The sequence below is a fragment of the Nothobranchius furzeri genome, chromosome 1, assembly GCF_043380555.1.
Source record: "Nothobranchius furzeri strain GRZ-AD chromosome 1, NfurGRZ-RIMD1, whole genome shotgun sequence".
Taxonomy (NCBI): Eukaryota; Metazoa; Chordata; class Actinopteri; order Cyprinodontiformes; family Nothobranchiidae; genus Nothobranchius; species Nothobranchius furzeri.
This window is the reverse complement of record NC_091741.1, coordinates 91811045-91828750: the sequence shown is the minus strand read 5'-3', so window position 1 is coordinate 91828750 and position 17706 is coordinate 91811045. Positions and strand designations below refer to the sequence as shown.

At 43.2% G+C, this 17706-nt stretch overlaps 2 protein-coding genes across 3 annotated transcripts in view; both read right to left on the bottom strand.

Annotated features, from left to right (window-relative positions):
• Positions 1-1692: 1692 nt before the first annotated feature.
• ankrd13d (ankyrin repeat domain 13 family, member D) lies at positions 1693-14516 on the bottom strand. The gene is made up of 16 exons (XM_015945944.3): positions 14266-14516; positions 14044-14179; positions 13842-13966; positions 13573-13618; positions 12792-12935; positions 12491-12680; positions 11958-12024; positions 10805-10886; positions 6489-6550; positions 6285-6415; positions 6050-6207; positions 5787-5900; positions 5499-5671; positions 3698-3777; positions 3086-3319; positions 1693-1961 (listed from the first exon to the last, which is right to left on the bottom strand). Exons 1-16 carry the CDS (start codon positions 14347-14349, stop codon positions 1898-1900), a joined length of 1890 nt encoding a protein of 629 aa, XP_015801430.1. The 5' UTR covers positions 14350-14516; the 3' UTR covers positions 1693-1897.
• A 1454-nt stretch (positions 14517-15970) lies between these two features.
• The window catches only part of kdm2ab (lysine (K)-specific demethylase 2Ab), a 28316-nt gene continuing 26580 nt past the window's right edge, over positions 15971-17706 (bottom strand). Inside the window, exons 21-23 of one of the 2 annotated variants that reach the window (XM_015945933.3) lie at positions 16785-16931; positions 16503-16718; positions 15971-16376 (exon numbers count right to left, since the gene is read on the bottom strand). In XM_015945933.3, the coding sequence (XP_015801419.3) occupies positions 16195-16376; positions 16503-16718; positions 16785-16931 (545 nt within the window). In that variant the 3' untranslated portion in view covers positions 15971-16194. Of the gene's footprint in view, positions 16377-16502; positions 16932-17706 lie in introns of both variants that reach the window. The other variant, XM_015945923.3, reaches the window with a different exon arrangement.

Genomic DNA, 17706 nt, shown 5'->3' with positions numbered 1-17706 from the left:
TTCCTGGTTCGTGCCTCACTTTTTTTACAGCAGCGGCCCAAAACGATCTCCTAACACATGGATTTTCTGCTTCCTGATCACGTGACGTGTGATGTATGGGGATGAAGATCGGCTTTAGAGCTAAGATGTTTGTTCTCACAATGTGGGGGCCCGTTCCGACGCCCACACAGTAAAAAAAATGCTAATGACATATTCAGTCGTCATTGGCAGTGAACATTTGGATTTAAAATGACGACTTTTCTCGTCAATGGCAGTTAATGAGTTAACTGTGGTCAGACTAGCCGTTAGCTTATTAGCATTGAAGGATGTTTCTCTAAACTGAGGCCATTCAGAAATGATGGGTAAGATATTATAACTGTCACACAAAAATCCTCACATTAAAAAAAAGATCATTTGTCAAAATCAGTTTTCACTTAAACAACTAAATCATTCAGATTTTCTGTTTAACTTTTAGCTGAATATTTGTGTTTTCATCTGTTTATTCCCGAAACTACATAACAAACAAAAAGCTTTAAAGGGGCATTATGGAAGTTTGACAGCCAAAACATGTATAGAAATAATAAATTTCTTCTTCATACATTCTCCTGCAATGCCCTGGTCCTGTAGAATGAGCCCTGGCATTTTTACTGTGATTGCCTGTTTTTCTGTAAAATCACAGAAAAAGAGTTGCTCGGGTCTAGCAGGCTGCTTCATGCGCGTCACGCTCAGGCATCGCCCGTAGCATTTGCTATCAGTAGCTTAAGCAGCAGAGAGAGAGGTAGTGCCAACTCTGCGACTTTGTCGCTGTTCCTCACGTCTAGTGATGAACCTAGCTACATTTCTGAGGACCCTTAGCTACTTTCTTCTAGATATTTCCTGCAAATTAGCAACAAAATAGCCATTTTTGCTCCGAACCGTTCTTTGAACGTTGTTTCAGCTGTCATCAAGGATATAAATATTACAGATACCAAAAACATCACTGGTACTTTTGCTCATCTAGTTAGACATTGGACTATCGTGCAGGAGACCCGGGTTCGATTCTGGGTGAGAACACAGTTTATTTAGAGTTTATTTATTACATTAATGGTATATTTTTTACAGTAAGATGCCCAAATTTTTATTTGAGACTCGCCGAACGGCATTGAATTCACAGATAAAAAAGATGTGGGTTCAACTTTCATTTTGGAACAATTTTTCAAGCAAGGGAAGGGAATGATCTGAGCATGCAGGAAGACTGAAGAGAAAAGGTACAGAACCAAATTATTTAATTAATTAGCTGCGCGTTCTGCTGCCCTGTCCTCCAGGGATGGGGGTCAGCTTCACAGAGCTTCGTCTCAGCTGTTATTTTCGTTAAGGAGTGTGCATGTACAGCATGCACGCCTCGTGCATGAGCCTCCTATTGAAGCTGCCGTTACGCTTTTGGCCAGAGGGGGTAATCGCGAGCATACAAATTCAAAACTCCATAAAGTCCCTTTAATCTTTTAAAACATGCCTAGATTAGCCACAGAACAAAACAATAATCCAGGATGATTGTGATTATTTTTATTTTTTCACATCTAAGGAGTAAGCAAACATAAATGTTATAATCATGTTTTATAAGTTATTCTAAGTTTTGTGTTTTATTACTTTCTTCACTGTGGTAGAAGTTCAAGAATCGTTCATCACTCAAAGACAGCAAGACTGTGAAAAATATTCAATAAAAAAGAAAAACAAAGACTCCCTTATGTCTCCTCCTTTAGTGGAAAGTATTTCACCCATTTCACATTTCTTTCATCGGTGGTAGCAGCCTACATGTGAGAAACACATAAAATATCTGTAATAGCAATAATAATAATAATAATTTAAAGTTTAGGATTTCAAAATGAAACAGAATAAATTAAGGTGATTGTTCCTGGGTGTGGATCTGCTGCCGTTTACGTTACTTCTCAGTGAGAGAAAGCTGCAGGATCCGCTCCAGCTCCTCCTCTTCCTCCTGCTGCTTCCTTTGAACAAAATAAATAAACAAAACAGTGGTTACATTTTTCCCAGGGTGCAATGTTGATGCCAGACAAGACCTCTGAAAACAGGTCAACGGACACCAAAATAAACCTGCAGAATCCAGATGTTCCACCAGACTGGTGTGAGACAGATGTTTGATCACATGACTACAACTCGTTGGGTTTGCTTTGGACTTAAAGCTAAAAACAAATTAATGCTGCTTCCCAAACATTAAATATACCCAAACTCTAAAAAGAAAAAAAAAATCTAATAAATGTTCTTTTACCTTTTCAAAAATCATCATGTTGAAGATTTCTTTAAATCAATAAAACAAGAAAGAATAAAAAGGAGAAACTGTAAGAATGTTTTTTCTAAACTAAATTATTAAAATGGTCTTTTTTAAGTCCAAAAAGATAATGGATATTTATTCTTAGAAAATTGGTTAAACACTTAAAAATAAAGTTAAGTACAAAGGAACAGATCATTATGTGTTGGAACCACTAATACGTAAAAATGCACTTAGATGTGATTTGCTAAAAATACAAACCAGAACAAAGTACTTGGACATACTTACTGTTTACTACATCTCAAGTGTATACAACTTAGAAATACTAGTTCAGCGAGTAAATTCCCAAGTACCATGTACTGGTTTGTCTTAGTGGCTCCAACACAAAATGACCTAATGCTGTGTATTTATTAATTTAAGTGCAAGCGGTTGTATGTATTTTTTTTTCCCAAATAAGGTTAACTAATCAGATTTTACAGTGTACTTTTAAAGTCTTTCAAGCACTCCCTTCAAAATTCAAAATCAAGCCCTTTTCCCATAACTCAACATTAAAGATTTTTGTGACACTTCAACACAAAAAGGCACTAGTTAAAGACTTTTACTGCTTGGTTTGGTGGGGAAAAATCCTAAAACTACATTTTCAGGCACACAGATAAGAGGAATATTTATGGTTAGTTTTTTTTATTTATTATTAAAGCCCCACTTAAAATGTCTTCAACCACTTGAAATGCTGCTACTAACATATCTACCAAAATGTTATTTTAAAAACTATCATCATCATCATCATCATCAGAAAAAACTCAACTCCTTTTCGCTCTGGAGACCTAGCTTCTGCCTCCTCACCTGTCGTTCTCCTCCTGCTCCCTGCATGACAGCTCCATGGCGATTCGCAGCTGCTCGTCGAAGCTGCTCGCCACACCAAAGTTCCCGGACAGCCGCGGGTCGTTCCCACTGCTGACAGAGAGCGGGGAATTCGTGGAGGGGTCAGGCGGGGACACGGAGGAGGGCTGACTGGGGTCGCTCAGGTCCTCTCCCTCTCTGCTGGCTAGAGAGATGGACAGTGACTCCTGGATGGCCCTGAGACGGGACAAAGAAAGAGGACGTGTTTTTATTAAACAGAGGAGTTTCTCAGTCACTTTAAAAAGAGATCTTCATCATAGTTTAATTAACAGCTGAATGGGAGCTGCTGCTCTCTAGAGAAGACCGAGAGAAGATGCTAATTACTGAACTCTGAAGATCTAATTAATGAATTTATACCTGGAGGAGAGGAAAGAATGACGATCAGTTCAACTTTAAGAGGTTTTTATGGGTAAATTGTTAATCTATAAAAAATTTGCAACTCTAATTTATGACTCATTTCACCTAGAGATGTGAAACATCTGTTAACCAGCGCAGGTTTGCGCAGTGCTGTTTAAACTTATCTGAAATGTATCATCACAGGTAGGATCTGATCACCTCTCCAGCTGAGAGTCCTCCTCGTACAGCGGAGACGGCGGCACCGGGCGGCTGTTGGTCAGCGCCTCCCAGATGGTCACCTGAGAATCCAAAACAGCTGTCAACTGGATTTATGTGTAGGAAAACCCTTTTACAGTAAAACACAAACAAAAATGGCAGACCCTTCAGCAGTGAGTGAGGTCTGTGCTGGAGAAAACAAATGCAATACTAGAAGTGCACGTGAAGCGTGTCCAGAAACAAAACTTCACTAGGAGGAGAAATTTGTACAATTAGCACAAAACACACCTTTATAACAGTTGCTGTGTCCCTTTTCAGAACATCTATGGAAATTGTGACTTTTGGAAAAACACCCATCAAAAAAGTGGCAATAAAAACTTAAGACCACAAAAAGACATTCTGAGGATAATTCTGTTGAAAGATTTAAGTCTTCCACAAATTGGACAAATAAAGTCAAATGTTCTAATAGGGAGCCTAAGTCACGCCCGTCTACCCCCGGACCAGGGGAAGGGAAAAGCGACAAAATGAAAGCAAGTCAATGGGGCTAAAAGAGTGGGTTGTCCAGTAATTGGAAGGTTGTGTCCTTGGGCAAGGCACCTAACCCACCTTGCCTGCTGGTGGTGGTCGGAGGGACCGGTGGCGCCTGTGCTCGGCAGCCTCACCTCTGTCAGTGCGGCCCAGAGCAGCTGTGGCTACACTGTAGCTCATCATCACCAGCGTGTGAATGTGTGACCAGCTATGTTTACATGTGCCAAATTCCCCTATCCGATTCAAATCTTGGTTGATCGGAAATCCTAAAACTCTTCTTATATGGACGCTAACTGAAATGATCCGATCATGTCGTGAGTAAACACACACCAAGCATTCAGTCAGATTAAATAGGCTGAGCATGCGCAGAGTTGTATTTCCCAGAAAAAACATGTAAACAAACCCCCTTACATTTTATATTCTTTTTCTCTAACTTTGTCCGTTGATTCCCATTTTTCCCCGTTATCGACCTTCTTCACATTTGTACCTGTATGCTTCTGTTTTTACTGATCACTTTAACTAAGCTACAGGCTCAGCGGTTCGTAACGCTACTGCTCCTCCGCCACAGGAGAGGAGGATAACGCACTAATGATCACCCGCTCGCACCGTCCTCCAGCTCCTCAGACTTGTCCTGAGCATCTGCAAAGGCAGAAAGATGTCATGCTGAAGTGGTACACATGTGCAGTGGGCACTACATCCGTATCGGATCAGAATGTTGCGATTGACATGTTTACATGAAGAATTTTTGATGTGACAGGGCATTCATTATGACTACTTGTGCCCATGTAACCGTAGCTACTGATACACAGTAGTGTAAAGCGCTTTGGAGTTCTTTGACTCTGACAGGCGCTACACAAGTGCGAGTCGTTATTTTCTGATTCTGCTTGTTATGTGCCATGGGTTTCACATGTGATGTCCCGCACGGCCTTGAGACGAGACAACGAAAGGGGACATCTTTATTGCCCTTCTGGGGACCCGTGAGCCGACCAGAAAGTGAGGGGACTTAAGCTCCCTATTTCTGGTTCTATACCAGCTCAGCTTCGCCACCTACTGGACTAGAGTGTGAATTACAGACTCACATTCCAAACTAGTGGAACAGAGGACTAAAAAAGCCAAATTGTCTGAAAGCAATAACCAGTTTTATAGCAACAGCGTTGCGTATCATCACATTGTTCATGAAGTGAACAACACTCAAACCTAATCAATAATCTGATCTATGATTTGGCCAGCTAGCTGAGCGAGACTGGCCCAAATGGATCAACGGTATGGTTCTGACCTGGTCGCTCTCAGTGCCGGCGTCCAGCAGACTCTGCTGGATGGCAAACTGCAGCAGGTTGTCATCTTCGTCTCTCATGGGTTCGCTGCGGCCCGGCCCGAGGACAGTGTAGTCTGGGGGAGGCTCAAACACGGAGGGGTCGACCTCGCAGTGGAAGGCAGGCAGACACTGATCTAAAGGAGTTGCACAGAAACGATGCACTAAAGCCCCAGACCTCTGCTGTAAGGAGTTACCCGACACCCTGCAGTGTTGTAGAAAAAAAACGTTTTTGCTCGAGTCTAAAGTTACCAGCTTCGTCAGAGTTCTCAGGCTTGTGGACCGTCACGGTGCTGACCGGCTCATCGCAGCCACACAGGTTACTGAACGTCACCCTGGCATTCAGCACGTGAAACAGAGGGATCTCTGAGGAGCACAATAGAAGCTCAGTCAGACAGGAGGTGAGGGGCAGAGAGATACTGACCCGTAAGAGAACTAAACCAGATGAATCGGTCACAGTTTGAAGAAAAAAATATCTCTTTGAAAAGTCAAGTCAGTCCCAGAACTGCTTTCACCTATCTTGACGGGGAAGCCCGGTGGCAGGCGCAGGGTGATGAAGTCACGCAGCTTGGCAAAGTGTGCGTTGGAGATGGCCATGAGGTCTATGATGGGGGTCACCTGCTCAGCCAGGGACAGGGGGTGTGTCTCGCTCAACCACAGCGTGGCTTTAAACCTACAACCCACAAAAGAAATCCATCAGGAGAAGAGGTTCAGCTCTGACATCGACCAAAAGGCTCCATCGTGTCATACCTCTGGATTTTGCTGGTGAGCTCGATGGGACGGCCGATGTCTCGCCCGTTCAGATTGAACTCTGGGTTGAAGTACTCATCAGCTGTGATGGCTGTGGGGTTATGAGGACTGGCACACTGGGACACGTTGCTCTGGCAGAGCGACGGTGAGTGTTCATTAGAGAAGTGGGAGGTATGGATGAATATGCAGCGTGGAGACTCTTACCCCGTTGTGAGCCGTATGTTGTTCAGCAATCCCCAGGAAAGACTGCAGAGGAGTCTTTGAGCCTGGGAATAAAGGAAGCTTAATTTATTTTAATTAATAAGGAATATTGAAGGACAGAGCACGTATCCTCTTGCGGGACAGAAATTTTTTATATTAGATATAAAATCAGACAGTCCTGTTCAAGCGCCTCGTGATTTTTATCTTGAGGCGCTATAGAAATGATATTTTCTTCTTCTCCTTTCTTCTTCAGATGCCATCAGTCTGAGTTGCTAGATGACCTAATAATAATAACAATAATCCTGTTTCGCCTTTGCGTTTGGTTTTATTTAGCGAGAGCTGCATGATTTGCTAAAAATCTTCCTTATTGTTGCCAAATACCTGAATGTTTGTCTTTCAAAAGAACAACACAGTAGTGGTTAAAAGCGCTATATAAAACCTATGCATTATTATTATTATTATTATTAATTACTTGTTTCAAAAGTAGTGTAGACACACTGAGGGTCACTAGAGCAGTCTGAACACTGGCTTCTCTTCCATCGTCTGCAGAAAAGCTGCAACCTGACCAGGTGAGGTCATCTGTGAGCATAAACGCTCTCGTTTATGGAAATGAAGGTAGAGATTGTTCATGGGCATGACTAAGCTGTGCTTGTATCAAATTTAAGAATATGAACGACAAACTGTGGACGTGCATCAGTTTAAAACAAGACAAAACACAAGAAGCTTTGTGATGCATTCAGGAACACCTTGTAAACCTGGGAATTTAAAGGTGTGGTTGACTGAAATTTTTTTAATGATTATTTCTGATTATAATTGGTCACTGAGCTTTGTATGCAGGCTGAACATGAAAATGGTCTCCTACAAGTTTCTCCTGCGTGAGCTTGTGATAGAAAATAGACGGTGAAATGCTAGGATTTCAAAATCCTCACATATCTATGTCACAGTTTGAATTTGCATTCATGGCCTCATCCATCTTGTTTGCGGCCGCCTACAGGAAGGCGTTTATTTTTTTTAAATGTTAGCAGCAAAATGGGAGAGCAGAGAGTATCTTGGTGATAGTGACTTTGCAACATGGCTGAACGTGTAGCCAATCAGAAGCAAGGTATGTGCATATCATTGGTGCAACAGTTCACTGTGGGCGACGGTGGCACAGGAGTTAAGTGCTCGCCCCGTAATCGGAAGGTTGCAGGTTCGAGCCCCGCTCAGTCTGTCGCTGTCGTTGTGTCCTTGGGCAAGACACTTAACCCACATTGCCTGCTGGTGGTGGTCGGAGGGACCAGTGGCGCCAGAGCTCGGCAGCCTCGCCTCTGTCAGTGTGTCCCAGGGCAGCTGTGGCTACATTGTAGCTCATCCCCACCAGTGTGTGAATGTGTGTGTGAATGGGTGAATGACTGGTTGTGTTGTAAAGCGCCTTGGGGGGTTTCAGGACTCTAGAGGCGCTATATCAAATACAGGCCATTTTACCATTTATTCGAACCGTTTGGATTCGATCCACTTGCGTACCGTTTCGGTTTATGTGTTCCGTTAAATAATGAATTTTTCACACACTTGCGTGATTTCAGTGCAGCGGATTAAAGTTCCTTAGCGAATTCTGCACTGATGCTGTATTGAGTGATGCATGACGGCTGCACGCGCCCGAGCTCCGTAAAAAAAATGTGATCTGCTGATTCCGATCAACGTCTTTCAGAGCGGATCAAACCAGCTGACTATAGCTGTTACTGTGGAGTCTGTGTAGAGACTCTGAACAGAGCATCGTGTCGCCTCTCCCTCCCTTTTCTCACAGTGTGCAGGCACGCAGCGGCAAACATGTAAACAAACATGTCTGCTGAATGTTTTCGCTGTGACAACAAAAAACATGGCGCAGAGGACGCTCGTTATTTAATACGAGTTTTAAAGAAGAAACTCTGGGCGGTGTGAGGTGAGATTTAAGAAATAAAAACACGTCAAAACAACACTTGTCTGTATGAGTGTTCTACGCAAATCATAGACATGAATGCTTTGACGCCCCATTGGGTGGTGGAGTGTAACAGAGTCGCCGCCATATTGGATGGGTCTCCTCACTCTCCAAAGTCAATGCAGAGTGAGCAACTATGCCCGTTTCTGTGCAGCCTACAGTTACAACAACCCGCGTACAATTGAAAACCAATCACATGGGATTACCAGTGACTTTTCTAGTCTACCTGATAGGATTTTTAATTTAATATTTATTTTTATTTAATTATATATATTTTTTAATTATCATGCCATACCTTGTGTTTGATTTTGTGAAAAAACTTGATAAAATGTGTTTTTTTACTTGGGTAAGCACCTTCCTCAGTAGAAATTAATGCACTGGGGGTTAATCTATGTAAAATGGTGGTTAGCTATTACGGCATCGCCAATAGACAGCGCCAGTGCATGGGGTATCTACGTATATAGGTCTGTGGCGCAAATAATCGCGATTGTAAAATACTTTTAACGGTTTTTAACTGACTTAGCGGTTTTGGGCCTTCTTATCTTTCAGAACTACTTATACCATATGAACCCAAGCGGTCTCTGCGCTCCTTTGGCAGCCGTCTCCTAGTCATCCCTAAAGTCAGGACACATATTCACGGCAAGTACTACAGTCCTCAGCTCTGGAACGAGCTGCCAGGGGACCTCAGGGCCGCAGAGAACGTTCATTTTTTTAGAAACAGGCTCAAGACCCATCTTTTTAGCTTAGCTTTTAACTGATTACTATCACTTTAAAAAAAAATTTATTCATTAATTAGGTTATTTGGGCTGTGCAGTGGTTAGAGCTGTTGTCTTGCAGCGAGAAGGTCCTGGGTTTGCTTCCCGGCCTGGGATCTTTCTGCATAGAGTTTGCATGTTCTCCCTGTGCATGCGTGGGTTCTCTCCGGGTACTCCGGCTTCCTCCCACCGTCCAAAAACATGACTGTTAGTTTGATTGGTCTGTCTAAATGGTCCTTAGGTGTGAGTGTGCATGATTGTTTGTCCTGTGTGTCTCTGTGTTGCCCTGCGATGGACTGGCTCTGTCCAGGGTGTACACCGCCTGATTGCCCATTGACCACTGGAGATGGGCACCAGCACCCCCCACCCCCCCCCCCCCCCCCCGCGACCCCACGTGGACAAGCGGGTTCAGAAAATGGATGGCTGGATGGAATTAGATTATTTATCTATTTATTTTATGTATTATTTCATTGTACGTGCTTTTTAAACAGAGCTTTTTACCATAGATTTATGAACAACATTATTTTAATATCTATATAACTTTTTATATTACAATTCTCATTGTAGCTCTTATGATTTTATATTTTAACCTTAATTTAACCTTTTACCAGTGTTTCCTCTGCGGGTGCCCTCTGCCCCGGGGGCGGTGGTCGGCTGTGGCGGCCTGGATGCTTTCCAGGTGTGCCTGGGTGGAGGTGGGGGGTCTCCGCTCTCCCCGCCCTGAGTCGGTGCCTCTGCTGCTGCTGTGGATCTGCTGCTGTCGGGGCGGATGGCTCCCCCTGATGGCGTTTCCTTGTCTTAGCTGGTTTGGCTCATCTGATCTCAGCCCATTGTGTTTTTTCCATTGGGGGGGCATGTGTGTGTGTGTGTGCGTGTGCAAGTGTGCAGAAGGATGAGTGTTGTGAAGGGGTTTTTATTGTCAGACTGTTTTTAAAATTCTGGGGATGGGAGGGAATGTGGGTATGTGGAGCCTTTTGAATTTGTTAAGCACTTTGAGTTGCATGTATTGCATGATTAAGTGCTATATAAATAACGTTTGATTGATTGATTGATTGATTGATTGAAATAACCCGTGAAGTAATTAAAGACATCATGCTAGATCAGCAGCCTGTGATGACGCCTGGTTCTGCTCACTATAGGAGCTGCTTCAGATATTAAATAAAATAAATAAATATCATAATGTACCGAAAATGAATCAAACCGAGCCCTTCAAAACACTGAACCGAACCCAATACGAGTTTAGCATACCGTTACACCCCTAGTGCATATCATTAATAATAATAATGAGTAATCGCTGCACCAGCAAACTCCTGCATCTCAGAACAGCAGGATCATTGCTTTTCGTTTTTAAATAACTCATTAGGCACTGATTTACACCAGAGAACACCGCAAATGTATTGAATAAATGAGCCAACCACGCCTTTAAAAACAGTTTGTAAAAGTTTAAAAGTGAATGGTATGGAGACCTGAGCTATACATAATCATTTGTTTTCTTTTTCAATAATAATAATAATAATAATAATAATAGGTGAAAAGACACATTTTTATCATCAGTATAAAAAATTTGACATTTATGATACAAACATCTGTAGGCGGTTGTGGGTGTTTACCTTTGCTCCTGGACTTGTCCTGGTCTGATAGGTGCTCCGTTCTTGAACGAGTTACCAGCTCCACATTGGTAGCACTGTAAACCTACACACACACGCGCGCGCACACACACGCACACACAAAGCATTTATATGATGAGCATAAAAGGTTTGGTTTCAAACTAAATGAAACAAGTTCACACAAAAATGTTGAACCTTATTTTCACGTTTGGGCTAAACAAATCCAACCTGAGACAAACTAGTGGATCCAGCTGCAATCCTCCATTTCTGACATGTGAAAATGAGGGCAGCTGCTAGAGTCTGAGCAACCATGGAAACTCAACTCACTAAGATGATAACAATAATCACAAGATAAAACTCTGTTTTTGTACCATGTTGCCCTGCCCGCCTCATTAGGAAATGTGTCACACAGAAAAAAATGTACCAACCAGTTCTAGAGCGGCATCTGGTGGATCATTATTAAAGATATGTGGGAGGATGTTTCTGAATTTCAGGACAGAGCCACCCTCTCCATGTTTTAAAAAATGTGCATGAGAGAGAACAGTCAGAACACCCAGTTTTGCTCATGTATGCTCTATTTACAAGTAGCTGCCGGCCTTGCAGCACACGCTCACTCAAGAAAAGAAGGTTTGTGTGTTTGCAACAATGTCAGATTTATGTTAATGTCCAGTTCCACCCGTACTGTACTACAGCTGTTGGTCTATCTCTGCACCTTATGCTTCCGTAGAATATGATTCCCCCTCCCCCTGGCATAAATAAAGTATTTCCATTGGGATAAACTTCTCTGCTAATAACCACCAGGCTTTTTCTCCAATCAGAATCAAACAAGTAGTGAAAACTTACTCAGGAACGAGCACGTGTGACTACGGCCTTGTGTGAAAGTTTCACCAAATGATTGACACAGTTATGTTCACCAATGGTTCAGATGATGCACCCTGAAGAAAAAGATCCTCCGCTATACCTTTGACTCAAAACAATAACTGAACTTGTCATGTGTTCATAAACACAACAGGGGACAGAGACGCTCTGGACTCTCATGCTAGAAGTATCAAATATCTCTTACAGACAACATGGGCAGATCTGTGATTTGAAGAGATCCATGATTCAATTCAAAATTAAATTGACCTGTAAAAAAAACAGGATTTAAATTTTCTACCTTGGCTTCATAACCACTGATGACCTCCGTCTTCTCGGAACGCCAGCCCCAGATCCCAGACTTATTTCTGAGTGTGAAAATAAAATAAAGTGTTTTAAAGATGGAGATAGGGGTGTGCAATATAAACGAAATAAGGTAGGAACGATATAAAATTGGGTAAAGGTAGAGTTTTTGGCTATATCGCGGTAACACATGATGTCACTAAGATGTGCACCCTGCTGACATTGGGACAACAGAATGGCAGTGACTGCAAGCATGGAGTGGGTGGCGGAGGAGGCCTATATGCCTCATGTGGCATATATTTGTCACATGAGGATATTTAAAAGCATGTCATTTTGACATATATAAACAAAGGAAAAAAATATAACGCAATATATATCATTACCGCACATGCTTCAGATTATATCGCAAAATAGATTTGAGGCCATATCGCCCGGCCCTAGATGGAGATTAAGTGTTTTTATTAAAAGTGCAGATGTGGTGAGAAAGAATTGTTGGTTAAATCCTCCTGTTGTCGACAGTTTTCTTTGTACCTCTCAAAAGCGATGTTCCGTGTGTTGAGATGCGTGGAGACGATGGGCGATGTGAGCCTCTGGGCTGTGTTCTCCTGCGACGGCTGCATGGCTGCCAGCAGGGAGGGGGCATCCCGAGGGGACAACACAAGCGGCTCAGTGTACACCACCTGCTTCTCGTGGTCCACCTCCATTACCACAGCCCCGTCATCTGAGAGGAGCAGGAACAGATGGGAAATCAGAGCAAAGCCTTGTGATCAAGTTACGGGCCTGATTTCTTCTCTGTGAGGCTGAGATCAACCTCTGACCTTTGTGTACTCACCTCCACCTTTGAAAATATAGCTGCGGCGTCCTTTAAGCCAGGTCATGTGTTCAAAGCCCAGAAGGGTGGTGTCCACGCGGAGGCACGAGCCGCTTTTCCACACCCGGTACACGTCACTGGGACAAACCTTCGACACTAGGGGCACTGAGGCGAGGAAGAGGGGAGATGTTTTACAAACAAATTAATGATTGTTTAGATGTTCTGAATCTACACTCCGAGCAGGCGATTTGAGAAAATTATCATAGCACAGCTGGTTCGGCCCATCAGGGTCGGATGAATCTCCTTTGAGGTTAGAAGATATAAGAGATGTAAAACAATTAGATATGAATAAAAGGAGGAGACATTAAACAGTTAAAAGTGAGTTGGCCTGTCTGACCAGCAGGGGCAGAGCGTTCCACACCCCAGCCTTTACAGCACACCTTTGGGACTTTTTAAAGCATCAGACGTTATAATCACCTCATAATGAATGGAAAAAGCATTTCTGACTAATTTCCAATATCAAACAAAATATGTTTTAATGATACAAATATTAACACGTTTTAAATACCTGCATGAGGATATTCTAACAGCCTATGGCTATGCCAGAGTAGTCCACACTGCATTAAGTCTTGCCAAAACATTTAGGAGATAAGCATTTTAAACCCAAAACTGCTGTCCTGAGCTTACCCCTGTTAGAAGTAACTAAATAATTAAATTACCAGCCCAGTCTTTAATAAATGTGCTGCTGTGGGAGCTGTCCACCTGCTGTGGTGCTGAAAACACATGAATGACATCCACTTACCCCAGCTGGTGAACTCCCACTTCATCTCTACATAGAAGTCCCGAGCCTGAAGAGACACAGAGAGCGCTCTTTTATGGGTCAATAACACAGGATAATGATTTCTTTGGGTTGCTGTTCCCTTTATAGTTCATATTTGGTGACTGGAAACATTTATATTAAAAAACTATAAGTACAGCTCCAGGTAAAAATTAAAAAAAATAAAAAATCTGGATGTGTTTGGGATTTCAACCAAAGCAGATGTTTCAGGATTCCAGTCTAGGTGATTTTACCTGTCTGAGCTTGCTGAGCAGCTCTGGGATGCCTGCTAGTCTCTCCGTGGCTCTCTTGAAGTCTCTGTACTGAAGCACCAGCTGCACCAGCTCCGGGTCCCCGGTGCTCACAGCCTCCTGCAAGACTAGAAAAGTCGAAAGACGTATGAACCACCTCCGCAGCCCGGGGGGCAGGACTGGGCAGGGCAGGGACGGGACTCACCGGTCCAGCCTTGCGTGGTGCAGTGGGTCGGGTCTGCGGTGTGTCTCAGCAGAACCCGGGTGGACTCCAGGTGGCCCAGACACACAGCCAGCTCCAGAGGGGTTCGCCCTCGCGGATCCTGGCGCTCCACGTCGAGCTGCCAAACACACATAAAACAGCAGCTTCAGCGCATTGCAGTGCGACGAAAACGCATCAGTAAACCAGCAGCTTCTCCCACTTTACCTCCTTCTTCTGTAGCTCTCGATCCAGCTCCAAGTACTGATTGTTCCAGACAAGCAGATGTAAAGGAAAGGCTTCTAGAGCCATGGCGTTGTTGACAGTGACCAACTATAGAAGACTTCAGGAGACAGACCGCAGTAACAACTACCAGGCTAACTCAGACCGCTGATTCAATGTAACTAGCAGCTAGCTGAGCTAACGGTGGCTACCTGGCTAATAACAGCAGTTTCCAGCTCCTCTTCGCTCCTGCTTTCCATTCTCCCGAAGGTCAAACTACAGATTTAACAGACCAACAAAGCGCCACAGTGCCCCTTCATTGTTTTAAGCATAAATACGTTCTTAAGAGTAAAAAATGAGAACTTCGGTGGAACAGTAGATGGTTAAAGTTAGCTAGCTTGTCCCGGTGCGGCTACAGTCATCCTCCGTTCCCATCGCAGGGTAGAAACAGTCTGTCAACAAAAAAGACCCGGCCCCTTTCCTCTACTTCCACATCCAGGTCAGTCCAGGGCGTGGAGCGAGATGCTGACAGCTGCAGAGCACATCTGTCAGCGGGTCATCAACATCTGGGAAACAACCCGTCCATCTCTACAGCTCCAGCAGCGGCTTTGTGTCCGTGTTTTTACCGAGATGTTGGGTGGAGTCAGGCCGGGGGATGTTCAGTGTTTCCTCCCGTGCAAATCACACAGGCTACAAACACACGAGTGTTTGACATTTTTTATTTTTCTTGAAAAATAACACGACATTAAGTGAAAAACGCCTCTCAAAATAATTACAATGCTACAGGATTCCCATCTTTATAATCTAAGGAGAAACAAAATGCACATTTACACAAAATATTTATATACGTATATTAATTTTTAGGGATAGAGCCAGAAGAGTAGTCTGGGAGGAGAATCGGAACACTTGACGGAAACTAAAGAAATGAGCAAACCCCCCAAAAATAAAAGTTTACATCTTCCACACTGAACTGGACAGGTCAAAGTAGAGTATCACATTTTTATGAATTAAAAAATGTATCAAAGAGGGACAGAGAGGAGTTTAATCTAGAGTATGTTTTACTTTTAAGTGCCTGTACAAAAAACAACAAAGAAATAATAATAATAGCACCTGAAGTTAAACTGTTTGGAAATGCACCATTTATCCCACACCTTTTCCTGTCACAACCTGCATCTTCTCTGGGGACAGTGAGGTCTTGCTGCTTCGATGATTGCCTACTCACATAAACTTTGTACACTTTTATGCATCAACAATGTATATTATCATATAAACCCAATGAAGTACTGGAGCAACAGAAGACTTCCAAAGCCAAATCTACATCTGGTCATTCCAACAGAGCAGCATAAATCTCCCCACTTTTAGCCGCCTTTCAAAAATCTCAAAGCAAAACTGCTGTGTGTGTGTGTGTGTGTGTGTGTGTGTGTGTGTGTGTGTGTGTGTGTGTGTGTGTGTGTGTGTGTGTGTGTGTGTGTGTGTGGTATTTCACTTAAAACTTTCTCCCCGACTAAAAATAGATAAGTTATCTACTCGAAGCACCCACATGTAGCTGAAGTAAGTTCAAAAGTGTAGCAAGGCAGAACATAAATGACGGATCAGCCAAATGGAAAGATCATTCTAGAACACAATTAGATCCCAAGGATGCAAAAACTTGAGCTGGAAAGAAGGACTGTCCAAAACATAGGAGGTGGTCATTCACAGAACACAAGTCTAATCTGGCTAGTTATTGTTCTCTTGATCAAATAAAAAAAAAAATGATTTGCTTTTCCCACACAAAGTTATTGATGATAGCAAAAATAAAAAAGGCTCCTGAGTCTCTGTAGATACACAAAAAATAAGATGCATCGTTCTGGGCGTAACATCTTTTCTCAACAACAGTCAAGTGAGCAATCCCCTCAGATCAGTCCTCACCCCTCCTGCAGCGTCCCCACTAGGCGACTAGGATATCCGCTGGATCAGTTTTTCGTCCGACAGGCAATAGAGTGTGTTTACTGACAGCTCAGAGATCAAGGCCTCACAGGCCTTTCTAGAAATGCCTTTGCAGCCTCGCAGGTCCAGCAGTGAGATGCACGAGAGGCGGCGAAGATATTTCAGACATGTGTCTGTCAGTTTACTGCAGCCTAGGGGAAAAACACAAATACACATTTTTATTCAGCTGAAGCATAACCCAGAGAAACAACAGTTATGTTTGTTCCTGAAACTAAGTCTGTGTGTCTTGCACTTAGCTCTTCCCAGTATCCTCTCACCTCCAAGCTTGAGTTCCGCCAGTGTGTTTCGGGTGGACGAGCCGACTGCAGTCAGCAGGTTGACTGAGTGGTCGGTGAGGGTGTTGCAGTGGGAGAGATCTAGTTTGGTTAAATGGGGCATGTGGCGGATCACCAGGCGCAGAGTGGAGTCACTGATGTCCAATCCTGCTAGTCGCAAACACTGCATGTTCCTCAGCGGACTGCGATTGTCACAACCTGGAGCAGAACAGTTCCATTTTAGGATGGTGTAAAGAACACCTGGTGAAGCTGCTCTGTACTCACCCAGAGGAGTGACTAAGTCCCTGACTTGTGAGTCTCTGACCCCATCTGCATAACGCAAGTCCAGAGATCGGAGGAGAGGGCAGCCAGTGGAGCAGAGAGCTGAAATCGATGACCAGGAACAACCTGCCAGCATCAGATCCTTCAGCCCTGTCAAAAGGTGAAGATGTAAGCATTCCCCATGTGTGACAACACTGTGGGACTTATTGATTGCTGGGTTTCACTCACTTGACTCACATGACGTCTGCAGCTGCGCAAAACTCGAATGGTAGACAGGAAGTGTTTCGTTCCGCAACAAAACACAGAGATACAACGAAGTGCGATGGATGAAAGTGATTTTACTAACACTTTAAATGAGCTGGCACAGACGCGATATCGCGAGAAAATACATCTTTTAGGTTACGGCCCATATACTTTTAAAAGTCGCACTTTTCATACGTTGTGGAGGACTTATGCAGTGCTGAAGCAATCAGCTAAAAACTACCTTGTGCTGTCTTCCTGATATCACACTGCCAACCAAACAAAAGCCTTTTACAAATCTGGAAGCCTACAGCTGTTTTGGTTCAGGTTGGTTAACCTTGTAGTGATCCGGAAAAGCTTTAAATGACGATCGTCTTGTTTTTGCTCGGGTAAGTCGCGAGTTGTACTATTTTCTCATTAACTTGTGATAATACTGCTATCGCTAATGCTAACAATCAGTATGTGCTAAGATCTAATTGTAACTAACTTTTTATGCCTTTTTAAATCCAAATTTCTGGTTGGTTTGTTTGATTTTAATAAGGATTAAACGCCACGTTACAACACTAAGCTAACTGCTAAAAACATTAGCACTGTGAAAGCGCCTAAGCGATCGGCAAAACAAACTCTTGCTTCAGCTCCCGTTTTAAGCCGTATATTACTGATCAACTTCTGCCGTCTTGTTTCA